The sequence below is a fragment of the Pseudorasbora parva genome, chromosome 1 (assembly GCF_024679245.1).
Source record: "Pseudorasbora parva isolate DD20220531a chromosome 1, ASM2467924v1, whole genome shotgun sequence".
NCBI classification, from domain to species: Eukaryota; Metazoa; Chordata; class Actinopteri; order Cypriniformes; family Gobionidae; genus Pseudorasbora; species Pseudorasbora parva.
Window position 1 is genome coordinate 45,890,374 of NC_090172.1, and position 18,876 is coordinate 45,909,249.

General features: G+C 39.3%; 1 protein-coding gene across 15 annotated transcripts in view; it reads right to left on the reverse strand.

The window, feature by feature from the left end:
- sox6 (SRY-box transcription factor 6) overlaps positions 1-18,876 on the reverse strand; it is a 155,001-nt gene that overhangs the window by 49,407 nt on the left and 86,718 nt on the right. For all 15 annotated transcript variants that reach the window (XM_067442909.1, XM_067442917.1, XM_067442916.1 and 12 more), the window contains one exon: positions 17,356-17,424. In XM_067442909.1, coding sequence (XP_067299010.1) covers positions 17,356-17,424 — 69 coding nt within the window. The remainder of the gene's footprint in view (positions 1-17,355; positions 17,425-18,876) is intronic.

Genomic DNA, 18,876 nt, shown 5'->3' on the forward strand with positions numbered 1-18,876 from the left:
ATTAATCAATGTTGTTAGTGGAAATGTTGACATCAGCACTTAGATTCAGTAATGGTTTACAGCAGCAACTAATCCTAGGGTCATACAGCCCAGCCTATTCAAGGAGCTGCACTGTACATGGATTACTGTTAGAATAGGCTGCTGTGTGCATCTAATCCAGCAGGTGCACTAGTATGTTTATGCCCTCCTGCAGTGGCCTATGTAGCTGTAAATTTGTATTTGCTGGCATTTCCTGACCCAGGCTGTCACACAAGTGCACAGAAAATGGAGATGTACAAGTCATTACCATGCTCAATAGGGCCCCTGTCGGCACCCATGCTCCTCACTGTCTTTTAAAGGGTCCCTTCGGGCTCAGGAGACATGCCCCCCCTATACTTGTCCCCAACTCTCCTTAACATGAAAATAGAGATTGATCTTCAAGGAGCATCACTCTAGGATTCTTTCCCCTTTTAAAAGGAAGAGAGGGGGAGTTGTTTTAACATGTCCAAAATGCCTTTCAGTGTTGACAAGATAAGACTTTGATGGGGAGGGGTGGCTAACTTCTCTTCTCTCTTTGAGTTTTTGAAAGAAGCCAGAGAGACTCTGGAGCCTTAGGTTAAGCATTAAGCACCAACTAACCCATTTTAAAAGCCAAAGGTATGGCCGTACAAAGTTTCAAACTAGTGATGAATTTTGGTCCAAATTTAAAGCCATTTTCCTTGGACATTACCGTTTTTCGTTAAAAATCTCAAAAAAGGCTTTAACACAGCAGTGCTTTAAATTTAGCAGGAGTAAAAACAGCTTTCACTGTTACTGTAAGTACCGATACGTCACACGCTCTTGCCCTCGCACGACACTGCCAGAGCTAAAATGACTGTGAAAGAAAACCACCTTAGGGGATCCATTTTAAGGCGAAGTGATTCGAGAGGACCTGGCAACAGCGTTCAATCCACACGACGAGCCCCGACAGCGTGAACTTCACGGCCGCTACTTTGTGAACACACTCAGCGAGTGCTTTCTGGAAACACACCAGCAAAGAGAGAGCGAGAGAGAAAGCGAGAGAGCTCTTTGCTGAATGAAACCACTTCTGCGCTTGGGAGTCTGCACATTATTCTGTTCTGAAGAGGTCAATTTTTTAAACAATCCCATAGATCCCCAAGTACACATTACTCCCACGTCACAGGTCATTTATCAGTTAACCGCACTCCTCCAGCACACGGCGGCTGCAGCTTTGAGCTCTAATCCCACCCACGCACACACATAAACCCACGCTCACAATTCACAAGGCTCACACTTCAGCCCCTGATGACAATCGGGCCGCGTGGATCGATAGGGCTGAGTCGGACTTTGATCCCCGCTCTTTCTGTCAGTGCAGGGCCGGAATTAAGACCTGGTCTCCACCTTGGTGCCACAGACTAAACACATTGTTCTCCTCTTTCTGCTCTGTTAGCGTGGAGTTCTGCAGGAGGCCCTCATCAGCCACACAGATACAGGACCGGGAATAAAGAGGCTTTGTGCTGCGGCCATGGCTTTGACCTGGACCGACCCGCCTCTGACAATCCACTAGCCCACAGACTCAAAGGCTTATCGGTCGATGAGCACCGTGTTTTCTTGTTTTCATTCTCTCTTTTGTTCTGTGAGGTTTTTTAAACAGGTAAAAGATTAACGTTCCCGATACTGGAACAGGACAAGCAAACAGTGTTTTCATGTGTATTTGGATGTATATTACGCCACCGTTGACAAAAGACCCTGAGTTGACAGAGGACAAATGGACAAATGTATTCTGAGGACTCACAGTGTGTATGCGCGTGTGCCGAACGGGGCAAGGTGCACAGAAACCAGACACTGGCTCGTGCTCAGCTCGTCTGGAGGAATAACCAATAGATGACTTCTTGTTCTGCTAATTCCTTACACAGTAAAACAAGCCCTCTTGGAAAAGAGCCATTCCAATATGTCTATATTAAGTCCGAGCTGTTAAAAGCAGAACGGCCCCTTCCTCCCCACCCTTAGCCTTCTACTTCAGCTTTACTTTAAGCCCATCCTGGAGTTCACAGCAAAAAAAAAGCATATACACACACATCTGAGCTCCAATCTCTGAATTTCATGCTCAGTTTGGCATAATACTGTTAAAGCACTAGTTCATCTGAAAAGTATTATTTACTCACACTCATGTCATTCAACGCCTGTATGACTTATTTCTTCCACAGAACACAAAATAAGATAGATTTTGCTCATACAATGGTAATAATTTAGTGTCTTCAACACTAGACCCCATTGACTTTCAAGACATTTTTCAAACTATCACCTGTTGCTTTTATACAGGCTTGGAACAACGTGAGGGAGAGTAAATGATAACAGAATTTTACTTTCTGAGGGAACTATCCCTTTTAAAACACTTCTAGTTTTTTCTAGTTTTTTTATTATTATTACAAAAATCTGATCGTAATTTATGAATAATCAAATAAGTGTGCTGCTTAATATTACTAGGGGAGGATTGAGGATCATGCTGGGATGCTGAAATTAGTAAATTAGTTCAGTACAAAGATGTGGGGGTAAAGGCTATTCCCTCAAGAGCACCAGCAAAATGTGATCAGTGTGTGTTCAACAGAAATATGTTCTTAAGGCAAATTCTTGTTGAGCCTCTAAGAACCTAAAATGTAATTTAAGTCTGTAAATATTTCAAGCAATTAGGGTTGTATTGCATATAAAATATCAAAGACGAGCCTAAGGCTTTAGTAGTCTTCTGAGCTCAGCACTGCTGTGGCATAGTGCACACAAATATCACGTCCACCTCTTTCTAACTACTCATTTAATTCACTCGCTGTATGCTTTCAGGGTTACTTGTTCTAGAATGACACTATTATTGTGGGACTCAGTTTACACAATGACAGAAATAAAGAGAAGAGGGAAAAGAAATAAAGAAGGAGAGGAAAGAGAAAAATATTTTTTTCTGTCAGGGTCTGGTCATAAAATTAAAAAGGTTTGCAGTAAACTGGCTAAACCCGAGGGGACTGGCTCAAACAGCATGGGTAATGAGGGGAGAAAAGGACAGACATAAACAAACCCACAAATGAGTCTTAGGCCAACATCATTATCCCACATATACATCTCATATCTGTGAAAAGAGCCACCAGCACAATACACAATATACCCCAGACCCAGAAGCTGAACGCCTCGTGTGATATGCATTTATGCTTTCATTCACGCAAGTTTTTTTTCTTTTTTCTTTTTTTTTCATATTTTATTTACTTTCTTTACTGGACTTTTGAATTATGCATGACATATTTAAAGATCAATATTTATTTTTGTATTTGGTCTAGCCTTCCAAATAATAAATATTTAAGATATAATTAGAAGGTCTAATATAGAAAAGAAATTGTTTACTTAAACAAAAAAAATTATAAAATAAGGCAATACTTTTATACGAAAAGGGGAAATTATATTATTGCCAAAAGTAAAGGAGAAAGACAACATTCTGTAGAACAAAATAATGATGTATAATGATTATTAATTCAAATGAATCGTAATTAATACAAACTGCTGTCCCTTTCCTTCCAGATACTATTAGATCTCCCTCTAGATGAATATATAATTATATTTGAATTTAGGAGTAAATGACAAATATTATCATGAAACTTTAAATAAAATTAAATAAAATGCATATAACCATGTGTTCATTCATAAATAATGTTGCAGCAACAATAACATTTCCTCTTCTTCATCTTAATAATAACAATATCCTCATCAGAACAGACCTGTGATCCATTTTTAGGTCACGACCCACCAGTTTAGAACTAAGAATCTAGAGCCAGACCACCCATTAACTAAAAATGTATTGTCCAGTGAGTCCATCGAGAGAGAGAGAGAGAGAGAGAGAGAGAGGAGAGAGAGAGAGAGAGAGAGAGAGAAGAGCATTCTCCTTCTTCCTGTCATCTGTGTGCAGACTAAGCCACTGTCTTCGCTCTACCCTTCCAGCAGCTGGGCCCGGAGAACAACAGAGAGCGCTCTGTTGTCCAGCAGAAAGCTGACATTGTTACGGCCGGGACTTTATTGCAGGCACATGAGAGTGTTGAGACTTTAAAACACGCTCAAATGTCATGTGCACACCCAGTGACGGGGAAGAATAATTATGAAAAAGAGAGAGAGGGAGAAATGGAGAGCGAGAGAAAGACAACAACAATTCAGTGTGCATGAAAAACGGACGAAAGACAAAACGGCCCATTCATTGTATTCCGTCGGGAATGCTTGGACCCTCCTCCGCCCCATCCGAAACACAAGCGGCCCTTTTTTTGTGCTGCGACGCGCAGGGCTGAATGCTTTGCTTTGCCACCCTAGCCCTAAGAAAACACGGGCCCCCTTTCTAAACTGCCGGCTGGCCGCACACAGTAGAGGCTATTAATGCCTTGCCTTCTTTCCCCCTGTGTGTGTGCCCACTACGGAGGCTGAGGACCACGTTAAAAAGCCAATGCAAAGACAAAACAGTTTGCTCAACATTAACAGGGAAAACACTGGGCCAGGCAGGAGGGGAGAGGAAACTAAGTCAACATCACACTGGAGGATGTGTTCTCCACCAACTGATATTTTTCCCTTTACAGGGCCCAGGCACAATGAGAGCTAAGTATAGGTCCGTCCTGCAAGGTCTAGGAGGGCTCGTGGTGTGGCGGCAAGTGACAGGTGCATTCTGATGAGATTCAGGGGTCGATGCTGGCCGGACAGCGCCTGCTTTATACCACTGTTGACTGGGTTTGGACTACTGATTTTTTAATGCCGAGCAGTTAAGATGAGATGCGAAGAAGCAAGGGCTTCCTATAAATGGCTTTTTTTTTTAACACCCAGTGTCAATGTCACTACGCACGGTAGATGCGAAATGTTAAAAGAGTAACTAAAACGAGCTCAATTCAGGTCTTTTTCATCTAATTTCATCTCCTGATTCCTCACAACCTTGTTAAAGGGATAGTTTAAACAGAAATAAAAATCCTGTCATTTACTCACCCTCATGTTGCTCCAAACCTGTATGATTGTCTTTATTCTGCAGAACACGCACAATTTTTAAGACCTAGGTCCAAAACAACATTGAGAGATTTTTCGAAATTTTTGTGTTCCACAGAAAAAAGAAACTTATACACTGTAAAAAATGATCGTGATTTTAACGGTCAAAGGTTGTAAAAATGCTACAGTTAAAAATTGTTATTTGGTTAACACAAAGTTTCCTTACTATATACGGTGAATAACTGCAATAGATCTAACCTTATGCCCGTGAAATTTACAGAAAAACAATGTAAAATCCCAACAGAAAAGTATAGAAAACCCAAAAGCATATATTTTTTTGTTTGAATCACAGTGAACTTTTGTAAACTATTAAACAGAATATTTTGTTATATTTACAACATGTGATTAATAAAATTTATTTGATAAAACTACAAATATTGGTATTAAAAACCTGTAAGTTTTTTGAGAAAATACTGTAAAAACTATTTTGTTAATTTGACATGCAAATATTGTGACAATTAAAATTTTTGTCAGTTGTTCTTAAAAATGTAATTCACTTTACACGTTTATGCACTTAAAAAATGTCTAAACATGTATTTGAATTGCATATAAATGTTCCATGCATTTGGATTATGTAAGTTTAACAAACAAATTAATCAACTTACTAGTTAATTAATCAACTTACTAGATAAATCTTATTTGTAAATCATTTATAAATGAAACAGGTAAGATTTATTTAATTATATTAATAAACTAAATGTGACAGATAAATCCCAGTTACACGTAAATTAAACAGTTAAGATTTATGTAATAGTACACAGAAAAATCGCAGACGTTAAATGAACACTTCCTAGTGTTCATGTGTGTGCTCACTAATCAGTTAAAGCACACACATCAACACTAGGAAGTGTTCATTTAACATTGCCGTTTTTCTGTGTACTATTACATAATTCCTAACTGTTTCATTTACGTATAACTGGCATTTATCAATCACCTTCAGTTTATTAATTTGTCTATGTAAAAATAATCCAAATTTATTGGAAATGCATATGCAGTTTACATACAAAAAATCTTATGCTTTACATTTTAATGTAATACTTACTGGTTTTCTATTTATTTTTAATAAAAAAATAATAAAAAAAACTGTGCCTCCTCTAACCACAGACTTGTACTTGTCCGCCTAATTTTGAATTTCATTGTGCGCATAGTTTCATAATTCTCTGGTAACCACAGCTGCCAGCATTTTCCGGTAAAAATAATAAAAAATTGTAGTTTTTTTACAGTGTACACTTTTTACAGATCCCCATAAAATTTACGGTAAAAAAACGGCAGCTGTGGTTGCCAGAACTTTGCCGTAAAAAATACGGCAGTAACGTTTAAGGTTTTACAGGACAGCAGCATATAATTTAAAGTTTTATAATGTAATAATTACGGTTAAAAAACATTTATTTTACAGTTCAAAACTATATAATTTAAAGATTTATACATTTTATTTTATTTTACAGTAAAATACCATTAAATTTACAGTTTTACGAAGTGAAAAAGAACAGGGCATTGTGTAATTTACAGTGAAAAAACGTAAATTGACATTCCCAGAATTCCCCACGTGACACTTCGCATTTGATGCATTTTCATTGAATTAACTATGTTTCTTCTTAGTTTTTTCTAATCACTTATGTACATTAAGGTTTTATGTTACATCTAATGTTGCTAAATTAATGTTTATTGCATTTTTAAAACATCATGTGTGTTACCATGATGGTGTTTGGTGTTTAGTGTTTGTGTGTGCACCTTCTATATGTTAATATTGTTCCTCCAAAAGCTGCGTGTGATGAGCTTTGATTCATCATGTGATTCTCATCACCACTATAATTGGTGATTGTCAAATTATATAAAAGGAAAATAACAGATATTAGCATTTCAATAAGTCGGTAATTTAATATTTCAGTTCAATACATTTTTTTTACCATTATTATTTTATAGTGTACTATGTACACATAATTATTTCAGTATAAACTTTCAAATTATAGGGTTTTTAACTGTAAAATAAACAATTTTTAACCGTAATTACCACATTATAAACCTTTAAATTATATGCTGTTGTCCCGTAAAACCTAAAACGTTACTGCCGTATTTTTTACGGTGAAGTTCTGGCAACCAGAGCTGCCGGTTTTTTACCGTAAATTTGATGGGTATTTTTTTACAGTGTACCTGTCTTAAAGAACTGAAGGGTGAGTAAGTGATGACAGAAATCAGTTAGTTCTGGCAGGTCACGTTAGTCGAGCTCGCATTAGCTGACTGTCAGCTGATCACAACTACATATAGGAATAATGCCTATCACAGCATAAATAATGCTGTGTATGCATATTGACGTAATATTGCATCAATAAGCTCCTTCAGTACTATCAGCAAGTATCGCGTTTCTCCGGAGCTGATTACCGACCTCCATCCCCAGCTCCTCCTCTCAAGTCAAGATTTGGCGTTCTGATTTCCCCGGAATCGGACTTAATTCCAGAATTATGTTGTATACTTTAATATTGACAATAACGCTATAGGCCACACATTGTTGGTTCTGTTCCGTTTATCCTGGGGTGGGGGTGTGTGGGGGTGTCTATCACGGCTCTCTCTGCTCTCATCCATGCTAGGCTGCATGGATGCTCAGGGAGTTCTTGTCCAGAACAGAACCATACCACCCAATACAAACTATATGCTAATTGTCAATCAAATTTTACGATAGTGGTTCTGACCAAATTTTTATTTTAGGATAAACTATCCCTTTAAGCCATAAAACCTTTCCATTGAATCATGAAGCAGCATGAAGATGGTATGCAGTTAACAGAAAAAGTAGACAAACAGACTGATTTTTAAGCAGTCATATGATCATATGGAACTACACAAGTATGTGTTTAGCCGTTTCCACCGCGGGAACTTTTCCCAGGAACTTGGGACTTTGGGGTGGTACTCTGTGTTTTTCAGCCACAGGAACCAGGGTCTTAAGAAAGTTCTGAAGATTTCAAAGTTCAGGAACTCTTGGGGGGTGGGGCTTGGACGCTGAACATGCTGATTGGTTGAGCTCACGCAGCATTTTATTTCAACAAAAAATTCTGTTGTGCGTGCAGTAAGAGTTGTTTGCTATTCAAATCAACAATGGAGTTTAAAAAATACGCAGATGGACCGACGACGAGGCTTTATTCAGGCTTTATTACGTTTATTTGTGGATGACGAAATCCAGTGGGAACCTGAGAGACTCTCGTGCAGTCCTACGTCACCGGACTAATCTTTGCGGTACTTTAGACCGCGATGGAAACACAGACAGCAGCAGGTCTGAGGGAAAAAGTGTTCCTGGGACAAATTGTTCCGGGTAATTTCAGTGGAAACTGGGCTTTTGTGTTGAGCTCTCTGACTATATACTAGAACCATGTTTTTTGTCCTGAACATGCACAAATTAACCAGAAACTGAATGATGTCTCTTCTATCAAATGGTGAGATTCTGAAACCTCGCTCTTCCTCTTGACAGAAAGTGGAAAAAGAAACAACGATTATTTGATCACACAGTTAAAGGAAACGTTAAAGACAAATCTAGCAGCTAACAGAAAGCACAGAGCTATAGCAATCAACGTTCAGCCAGGCGATCACTGTTTATATTCGTAATATCCGAAACAGTTTAAACTAGTGTTGGGCGTTCCACCTTCGTCCATCCATTAGCTTAATATCAAAAGCATCATGGCCCGTTGGTGAGGATGTAACTATTAGGCCCGTTTTCATGCGTCATTAATTTTTAAAACGGGCCTACAGGAGCTTTATTGTTTGAACCGCACATGACTTTATTTAACGTCAGCGTTTCTCCTGCTTCGTGACAAGAAGTCACATTTCATAACTAATTAAATTGATCCCCCGCTCCCCCTCCAACCAAGCACACTAAATGGAATTATTTGTATCCAAGTGTCAATATATTAAATCAAAGGGGGCTAATGAGTCGGGTCACCGCTTTCTTTTATCTCTGCTCTCGCATGTTGGGCTCTTCATCAGCTAACAGTCTCCGCTAAATGGAGGATGAGCGCGTTTCAGGCTCCGCCGCACTGGGCACAAGCCAAGAGGATTTGATGAGACCGTTATGGTCCTCATCCTGGTGGAGGAGAAGCTAGCCTACTCCACACCGTAAAGAGAAGGGCATTAGTACGCAGGAAAACGTGTGTGCGCAGAGATGTAAACACACACCCGTGCTCATTTCCTTCCTTATTACAATCCATTTGCCTGGCAGACAATGCTAATTGGCAACACATTCTTTTTTAGCGTAGCTTGTTTTCAGCGCTGTCTCTGCATAAATGAGACTTTAGCATGAGAGATCACAAGGGTGCTGGGAGACAACCAAAACCATCTAACAAGAGGCAAATTAGGAGCATTATCTTTGTTCAATTAGACACCCCTATATTTATCTAAAAACCCAAGCTGAATTATTCACCATTATATGGCGCCTGGTGCATTTGAGGGAGCTTAATGAAATATTGGATTTAATTGTTGTTCATTGAATTAAAAAGGCAAACCAAATGGCTCTAGGCTAAGACAAAGCTATGGTAATTAGCTTCATGTGCAGCAGCTAAGTAACGGTGATTGTAATATGACTGAGAGGAGATAAAACCGGCATACAGTAACCGGATTACAATTCTCTTAACACGAATTCCGTCGATCCAGAGGGAAATGGAAAATATGTTAACAGGCCACAGTCTATTTTAATATATGATTTTCTCCCTAAATAAAGTAAACAACAAAAAAGCATTTATATATTCTGGATCTTTATTAATAGGAAACTCGGTTCGAGCTAAATGAGCTAAACTAAAGAAAAAAGAACATATCCCACATATCCCGAACAGAAAAGAAAGAAGAGACCTTTTCTTCTCTCAGAAAAAGACATAACGAATGAGTTCCTCAAAGTCTTGTGTGTTTAATTAGGAGGCTCTGTTCTGTCTGCGCAGACAGGGTTTCTTTTTGTTCAACTTCCTCTGTGAATTCTGTCACTGCTCTGCAAAATAGTAAGAGGGGAGACCTGAACACCATTATGCAACTTCTCAGAACAGACTGCTATTATTCCTACATCCCTGTTTGTGAGCTTTGAAATGGCAAAAGATGAAGAGGACGGCTTTCAACCTGTGTAGATTCTCAGACAAACTGCAGAGATTCTTGAGTGTACATCAAATAATACTATTACACAGTTAAAATACACAGGAATTTAGTATTATTTACGATTAAATTAAGTTTGTCATGACCCACAGATGCGGACGTGTGTGTTTTGGGTTTAAGACCTGGTTCTGATTAACCCTTTAGCCTGGCCTCCTCTCCCACTGATAAACACGGCTATGAAGCAAACTCACAGTGGCCTGGGGAAATGGCACACATATGAGAGAGATCGTTCTCTCTCACATATACACAGACATTTGTCTATCAGTCCACAGGAACAAAGGAATATCCTGAAGGCCCACTCTTCCACCGGCCTCTCAGACTGTTCAAAACACATTGGCACATTGTGTCTATCATCTGCACAAGTCGTCTTTAGTCTGTCTGGCTTCACTATGCTGGTGGTTAGCTGTGTATAATTAAAAAGAATCTTTAATCTGGTGGCTGTATGCAGCTATTATCAGTTAACCCTTAGAGGCTCCCTGCTGCTCCCCCACACCATTTAAAACCACATGTGAGGGAACCTTTCCTGCTTTGAAGTGAATGTTGACAACAGCTTCTGCTTTAGCTGTAATAGTGCCACTCCTCTGCCACTGAGCAGGAATGCAAATCCTATAGCACTGGAACAAACAGAACCGAAACATTTAGAATTACTCCGTTATATTCATTTAAATCTGGCAGCTAATAAATAACTACATAGATAAAAATAATAAAAAATCTGCAAAAGCTATTTTTTATTATATTTTATTATTGTTTAAGACAATGTGTTGATATTGAAGAGAATGTACAGAAGTCTGATCTATCTATCTATCTATCTATCTATCTATCTATCTATCTATCTATCTATCTATCTATCTATCTATCTATCTATCTATCTATCTATCTATCTATCTATCTATCTATCTATCTATCTATCTATCCATCCATCCATCCATCCATCCATCCATCCATCCATCCATCCATCCATCCATCCATCCATCCATCCGATTTTGCCGATTTCTGTTCTTCAAAAAAGTATATAATTTGCGAGTTGTGTTCGCAAATCCAAAGCGCACCCAGAGAGTCGCGTCTCAAACAGTGTGCAAATACAAAATAGTTATTTTTCAAGTCTTGTTTCAACTGAATGTTTGCTTGCAAATTCACACAAAACTATGCTAAAAACATGCCCTGTCTTTCCGAGTATGCTAGCAAACAATGGGCCATGTCTTAAGTGAACGTAAACAGTCGAGAAAGGCAGAGCATATGTATACAGCAGAATATTTAATCAAACAAATGACACCAAAAAAACAAACAAACTAAAACACTCACAGCTCTTGACTATAGAGCTTGAGTGATCAAATGGAATTCAAGCATAGTTCAGGCAGACCACTGATTGCTAAATGATATCAGCTGACACTCAGCTGGTTTGTTACTCCACCTACTCTAATCATATATAGTATTTAAGATCATTCAAAAACATGTTCCTCAGTCGGTCACACAGACATTTACACCCCTTACCTTCACCTCGCATCTTCATAATTGAGTATTGGATTCTGTGTAGAAAAGCTGTGTTATCATTGAATCTCCTTCTGTAATATATGCTAAGAAACTTTTGGTTATTTGAAGGCTTGGGATTTATATATCAAGCTGTTTGGCAGCTCAAGCACCTTGGAGCCTAAGCCTATGTCATTCTCAAAGTGGTCCTGACTGAACTAATTTTTGTAAGCTTAATAAGGACTAATCTTTATTTATTTTATACAGTGAAGACTGAAAACCTAAAAACTACTGTTAGACCTACCTGAAAAACCTGAAAAGGAATATCTACTTTATTTATATCTTTTCTCTATTGCATCTATTTGTGCTTCTTATTTTCTATATTTTTATTTGACAGTAGTCCTTTTTTCCTGAACATAGTCAATACCAAAGTCATTTAAACGTTTAAACCCCTAATCTACATGCACATATAAACCTAGATTATATAAAAATATATAACACATTTTACTGATAACCCTCTAAGCTTGCAAGATTGCAGCACTTCTTCCTCTGATTAATACATTTGACCAAATTCCATTAAATCCATTCTGAATTTCCCTGATTCTGCCCATAATCTGATCTGGAAGGGGGAAAAAACTGGAAACCGTGTATAGATTTTACCTGAGAATGAGAGAAGTGGACGAGAAGTGGCGCTTGCCAGAAGAGGGTGCGAGATGGAGAGCAAGAGGCTTGTGTGATCCAGCCGGTGCTGGCATGAGAAAGAGGGGAGAGGGAGGAAGAAAGGGGGGAGGACAGCGGAAGACAGCCACGTGGAGGTTTCTCTCAGTAGAGTAGCAAGAGGAAGCGGAGCCCTGGGGTTAGATAAGTAGAACCAGGCCTGTACAATGACAGAGTGTTTGAACCGGCGGTCCGCTTTAAAACACAGGAAGCGACCGTCGGCACAACAATGGCCCTGCCTACACGGACAAACAGCATCTCTGTCCGTTGACAAACACAGCTCAGTGTGACTAGCTCTCTCTGTCTCTCGTAGTCGCGCCATGTGAGGAGGGAGATCCGAGCTAATAAACTCTTGTTTGCTGTGATATGAGACAGTATATGAGCGTCATAATGGGATTCTCATAGAGAAAGAGTTGTTCAATCTCAACGGGAATTTTTCCTCAAACACACCGCAGTCTCGCCTCGACTCAGTATCTAAAGTTCATGCTGACCTTTGAGGGAATCATTCTTCTCTTGATGTTTGCGCGCGTGTGTGTGTGTATACAATAAGATGAGCCTGCCTCCACCTGTGTGTTCTCCTCCCTACGTCACCTCAGCTCACATCGTACCAGCCCCAGCGTGCAGGAATGCCTGGATCCGAGCCAAGCCTCTGCTAGAGATGCACGTCAACCCTGGCCTAGATCATCCCCAAGTCCAGCCTGGGAATTTACAGCTGCCGTTGCAAAAACAGAGCCCAGAGAGAGTGAGACAATAGCACCTAATACACATCCACACATGTACAGGCCTTTGCAATTTCAACCAAGCACAGCAGCTGTAATCATAAGTATTAAGTATAAGAGATGTATGAGCTCAGAGGACAATGAACAGTCTCTCCTAACAACCTCTTGGAAAAAGAAAGCTTTTTGTGATCTAACCCCATATGCACAGACTTCTTCCACATGTCTTCATCGTGGGGAGCTCAAGCAAAGCAAAAGACAAGGATATTAAAAAAAGGAAAATGATTAATCCCATATCAATGTCATTACGTTGATCAAACTTTTGGTCATAAACTTAGTACTGTTTGAGTACTCATTCATCAGAGTGTTGTTTTGGTTTTTAGCCAAAGAAACTCAAAAATAAAGAAAGAAGAAAAAATAAAGAAAAGAAAAATAATTAAATAATTTGAAAAGAGAAAGAGAACTGGAAAGGGGTTTTGAACAACTGAGGTTTCAATAAAACTACTTAAATTGATAAATAAAATATTGTTATATTATTATTTGTTTATTATTTTTCTTTGGCTAAAAACTTTTTAATTACATTTTTCACATAAAAGTTGATTGAATCTAATTTCTGTGTAGAATAACGAAATTATATTAAAGATATGATATTTCTTTCCTACAGGAAGCCATCCACAGATTTTAATGGTAAGAGGGCGAATAAAACAGAGTGGAACTGTCAGGGAGACTGGCTTTTTGTAAACAGGTCAGCGGAACCCGAATCACTCGGCTTGATTAATACTGATTCTAAACAGCTAAGAACAACACAGGCTTGCCTTCCTGTTGGAGGCGTTGGCTTTTACATGTTCTCATTTGTGCGGCTTTACTTGTCTTACATAAGTAACACATTTTCTCTTTCAGATCAAGATTTCCTTCGACATTTGTTTTTAATTGTTCTTAAGCCTCTCCTTCAATCTCTGATGGTGCTTTTAAGTTTGTGCTTCAGTCACATAACAGTAATCCGGTCCCTGGACGGAATTAGTTGCCATATGAAATTTCTCAACAAGAGGCTTTTGGCTAAAGGAATAAATAAGAAGTAAAACCTTGAGCCTGAAGTTCTGATAAGCCTCTAACTCTGTAATCTAAACATCTGTTATCTTTATAACAAGTGACATTGTAATTCCTGAAAAGACAAAGTCTCTATCTCTCCATCTCTCTGAGCTCATTGTACAAAATGTGAAAGGATGAAACAGAGAAGGGCAATTTAAAAGTGGTTTGATTTGGGCAGCGCACACTGCCGAACAACTCTGGAGAAAATCAGAACTGGTTTTCCGAGCCAGCGCTGTATTCTGTTACAGGGCTGATGGTTTTATTTGGACCCCGTTCAGTCCCGTTTACAGAATCCAGTGATGTGATCAGTTACATCAGCAATAAAGGTCTAAAGCGCCGCTTAACATGTGAGCCAAAACAGTAGCGCTTTGATGGGGAGGCTGGCTCTTTAAACCATGCACACGCTCCATGCTAACAGCGGGGAAACTCAATCCTTGCATGCTGTTTTACCACTCAACTTTTACGTCTTCTGCATGAAGGCTGAAGAGCTTGCTAGGAGTACTAATTAACTCAAAAGCTGTTGTATATTAAGAGCACTGGGCATTTTTTGTAGAGCTAGCTCTAATGAAAACAGAGTGCCAGGGAACTGCATTAGCAAGCCTCCTCCTCTCGCTTCCCATTGCATCGTACTCTTGTCTTCCGACTTTCCCTTCTTCTTTACGACAAGCTATGGCCTCTGGAGACGGAAGTTAAATGGGTCACAAAGGGAGGCAATGGTAATGATATATGAAAACAAAGTAAGAGAAGATAAAAAGGCATAATAAGATACAGGTCCTAAGCCTGACTTTCTCTGTGTCTTTGTTTTTGGTGGTATTCTGGTCTTAAAGTTGTAGTGTAACAGTGTAACAGCCATTAACAGCAGCAGATAGAGACTGTCTCCTGAGTTTAAATCTTGTACAAGTGGTTCCATCCAGAAAAAGGGGAACAGGGCTCCATAAACTGCATTATATAGGCTAAAATAATAATAGCACTGTAGCTATTAAAGAAGGCAATATCTTCACAAGTAGAACAAAAAAAAAAAAATGGTGTTAAGATTATTGATTAAGTTTTGATCAAAAATACAATAAAAAGGTAATATTCTGAAACAAAAAATCTTTAAAATGTTTAAAAGAAAAAAAATCAGCAGCCATTACTCCAGTCTTCAGTGCCACATGATCCTTCAGAAATCATTCTAATATGCTGATTTGGTGATCAAGAAGCATTTCTTAATAGAAAATAGTTATATGAGCTCATACAAGCTGATATGTGTTCATTCAAAAAAATATTAATCTTTTGCAAATTTACAGTCTCATATTGTATGTGCACAATACAATGTGACAGTGAACCATTATGCTACACCTCTATTTCTTGGAAAGGTTAGCCTGAAACAGTAAAAGCTAGAATACTTTGACAGCTTAGCTCATGTTACCAAAAAAGTTATGTTAACATAGCTACTTTTGTTAGCTACTCATCAGTGCACTGCAGGACTGACAGTATAGTGTAGCCCAGCTGTTTAGGATGAGTTCTATCGCTAGTTAAGAACATCCAAACACAGCAGCTTCCACTCCAAAAGGCAATTAAACCGTTCACACAAATTCTTACTCCACTGCTACCGTCTGAACACACAGTAATGCATGTAGGGGCCTGTCTACTGGAAAGTGAAGAGCGCTAATTCTCACACACATGGCACGGTGGAGTGTGCATAACAGACGGTAGTAGCACAGTGGCTAGTTCTGCAGGCTCTTCAACAGCACAAGCCTTTAACAGATTGGGTCTTTCTCTTGAGGAGCGCACTTGAAAGAAGCTTTACTGCCGAGCTATAAATCTGTCGTGCTTCGGGCTGTGTAAATAAGACAGTGGTTTGTTTTTACCTGACACATCTGAGCAGAGAAAGAAAGAAAGGCAGATGGTTAACCTCACAATGATAGGTAGAGCGTTGAGAAGAAAACTTTCCTGGATTCCATTCTGTGGGCCTCAAGCTCACAGGCTTTGAAGTATATGTCAAATGCACAGGAAGATATGAGATGTGAAATAGAGAGTGAAACGTGAGGACTGAGAGGTAAAGAATGAAATGAGTGTGTAAAAAGGGATGAAAAATGTGAGAGAAGACCAGCTGACATAATGGTGAATTGGGTGTGAAACTAGGAGAGAAAAGAGGACTGGGGAATGTTGTACCTGTCTCCAATGAAAGCAAGCGGGGGGGAAAAGAAGAAGAGGAAGAAAGTATCTCTAGGCATGGGCTGCTCTCATTGCCCTTGGCTTTTATGTGTGTATGGTGTGTGTAAAGACCTTGACCACTGCCACTGACCAGCTTGTGTATGTCCATGTCTCCGACTGGGTGGTCTGCTAACCTTGCTTGATGAAGCACCACATACCACACAAACCAACCACCCTCTCTCACACACGCACACACAAAGGCACACTCATTCTTCTGCTGCATCTTTCCCCCCGCTTTCTTCGCATATACGTCACATTTATTTATGGCGCACTTGTAAGCATTCTCTTTATTCTCCCTCCTTTCCATTTTTTCATTTCATATAATTGCTTGATGGAGAAAAAAAAAGTGCAATCCACTTTGTGGCGAGAAAACGGATTTGGGTGACCACAGTGTGTACTTTGCAACTAATCCAATTGAATTATTTTTAAGCAAAGAGCAAACTTTCAATGAGCCTATTCTTGAAGCACACTTATAAAGAGGGACCTTCAAAAGATCACTCAAACTGACTTAAAGCAAGCAGCAAATATTTGCAAAAGGCAAGGTTTGCGCAATTTACGTGTCAACGCGGTATGTTTACAGGATTGCTGGCCGCAACGGAGTTCAAGCGAATGAACGCAAAGTGATTTTTCCAATACTGGACAATGGGAAACGGGGCTAACAGTAGTGCCTGTCCTGTTTTTCAAAAGCCGCTGCCACGTCACTGCACTGGGATAGTGTAATTTCAGAGGCATTTATCACCGGCTTTCATGTCTCAAACCCTTAGGGCACTTTTCCACAAAACATGCAAACAGGCACCGCTTGGTGTCATTAAGCTTTCTCTCATTTCTGTTTTTTTTCTTTTCCTTCATTAATTAGGGAGTGATAATTATTCTACCCCATCTATAGACCCTTCCGAATTACCATTGGCCAATTATCCTGATTGGTGACAGTTGTAACATGATTGATGACAGTTGTAAAAACAAAGTAACGTTTTTTGACAGAAGCGCATAAGAGGAGATTAAGACGTGGAAGTCAAGCACTGACCTGGATCTGCTGCTGGAGGAGATTGATTTTGTGCTGTTGCTGCAGAAGTTGCTGCTGTTGTCTGGCAATCTGTGAAAGCAAAATGATTCGTTTAGCTGAAAGCTGCCAGGAATCTTCAACTCTGGCCTAAAACATTAAAGGATGTGCCTTATCACAGTCTACGAGAGAGCAACTAGATTTATTGTACCATGTATTTATGCAGACAGATAATATATGCAATCAGAGCTTGTGGGTAACATCTCTCGTCCACCAATTGACCCTAATGACTGTAATCAGAGGCCTGCTAATGTTTATTATACCCAGCTCCAGGCCTGGCCGGGGCGATGTGCCACAGGGTGAAAGACTGGCATGTTTATGCAACCTAGGAGTGGTCGGGCCTGCCCAAGGGTGGGCTCTTGACGTTAAGAGCATCGCATCCTCCCTCTCTCTCCATCTCTCCCAGCCCCTGCAGACTCCCCCATTCCTCCTCCTCAGTTAGCCTGACAGCCTAGGTTTAAGTGTCATTTAATTTTCATTTTCAAATATAATTACAAAGTGTTCACTGTAAGATATCACCCGTCTGCAAATGTGTCAGGATTAATTTGTGCTGGCTTCTTCACTAGTGTCAACAGTTAATTACTGTGTCGTGTCTGGATGGCTAAATGACATCCTAACTTCAGGCACCCCCTACCTCCCCCCACCCCCTCCCTTTCTCTCTCGCTCTTTTCTATCCTCTCCCTCCATTTTGTTTGTTGTTAATGGAAAGGGATGCATTCTTGAACATTTGCGAAACAGTAAATGCCTGATATAACCATTTATTAAAATCAGCTAAGCATACAATGAAGATACAATCCTCATAAAGTTGGATATTAACGTGGAGAGTTGGGTGACATTAATAGGACAAATTCAGAAACGAGCATATCTGGTTCAGGTAAATGCGTACCGAATTAATATGCAACCTATTAATCTGCATAATAAATTGAAAGCAATTATATGGTTTCACCATAAAAAACAGTGAAGATGGAGATGTATCTTGTGCGACATTAACGGAGCTCATGAGCTGCTGATGCCTTCAGTACGCCTCATTTGATTGAGCTACACATGCTTCTCATGCAAAGTTTGATCTAACAGTGATCAATTTCCCTACCAATTTACGTGCTTCAATATTTTATCAATTATATACAATAACCATTACTTTGTGCATCCGTCCTCACAACCACAGAGCCTGATACATCAAGGAGTAAAACATCAAGCCATAAACTAAATTAAAATATTAAATTGCTAAATAGAAGGACTCATTACCTATTTAAAAGCAAATAAGAGCAATCTTGTTTTAAGTGCTTCTTCTGATAAATGAGGCTGTAAAATGAGAATGTGTGATGCATGGCTGATAATATCTTCATTAGATGGCTTTACACAAAACAACTGGGTTTATTGGACATCAATGTCATACATTATGAAGCCAGTGAAAGATGGTTTGGGGAGAATTGGCTTCCTTTTAAATAATAATTGTGAATTTGAATTGAATTGGCAACACCCTAC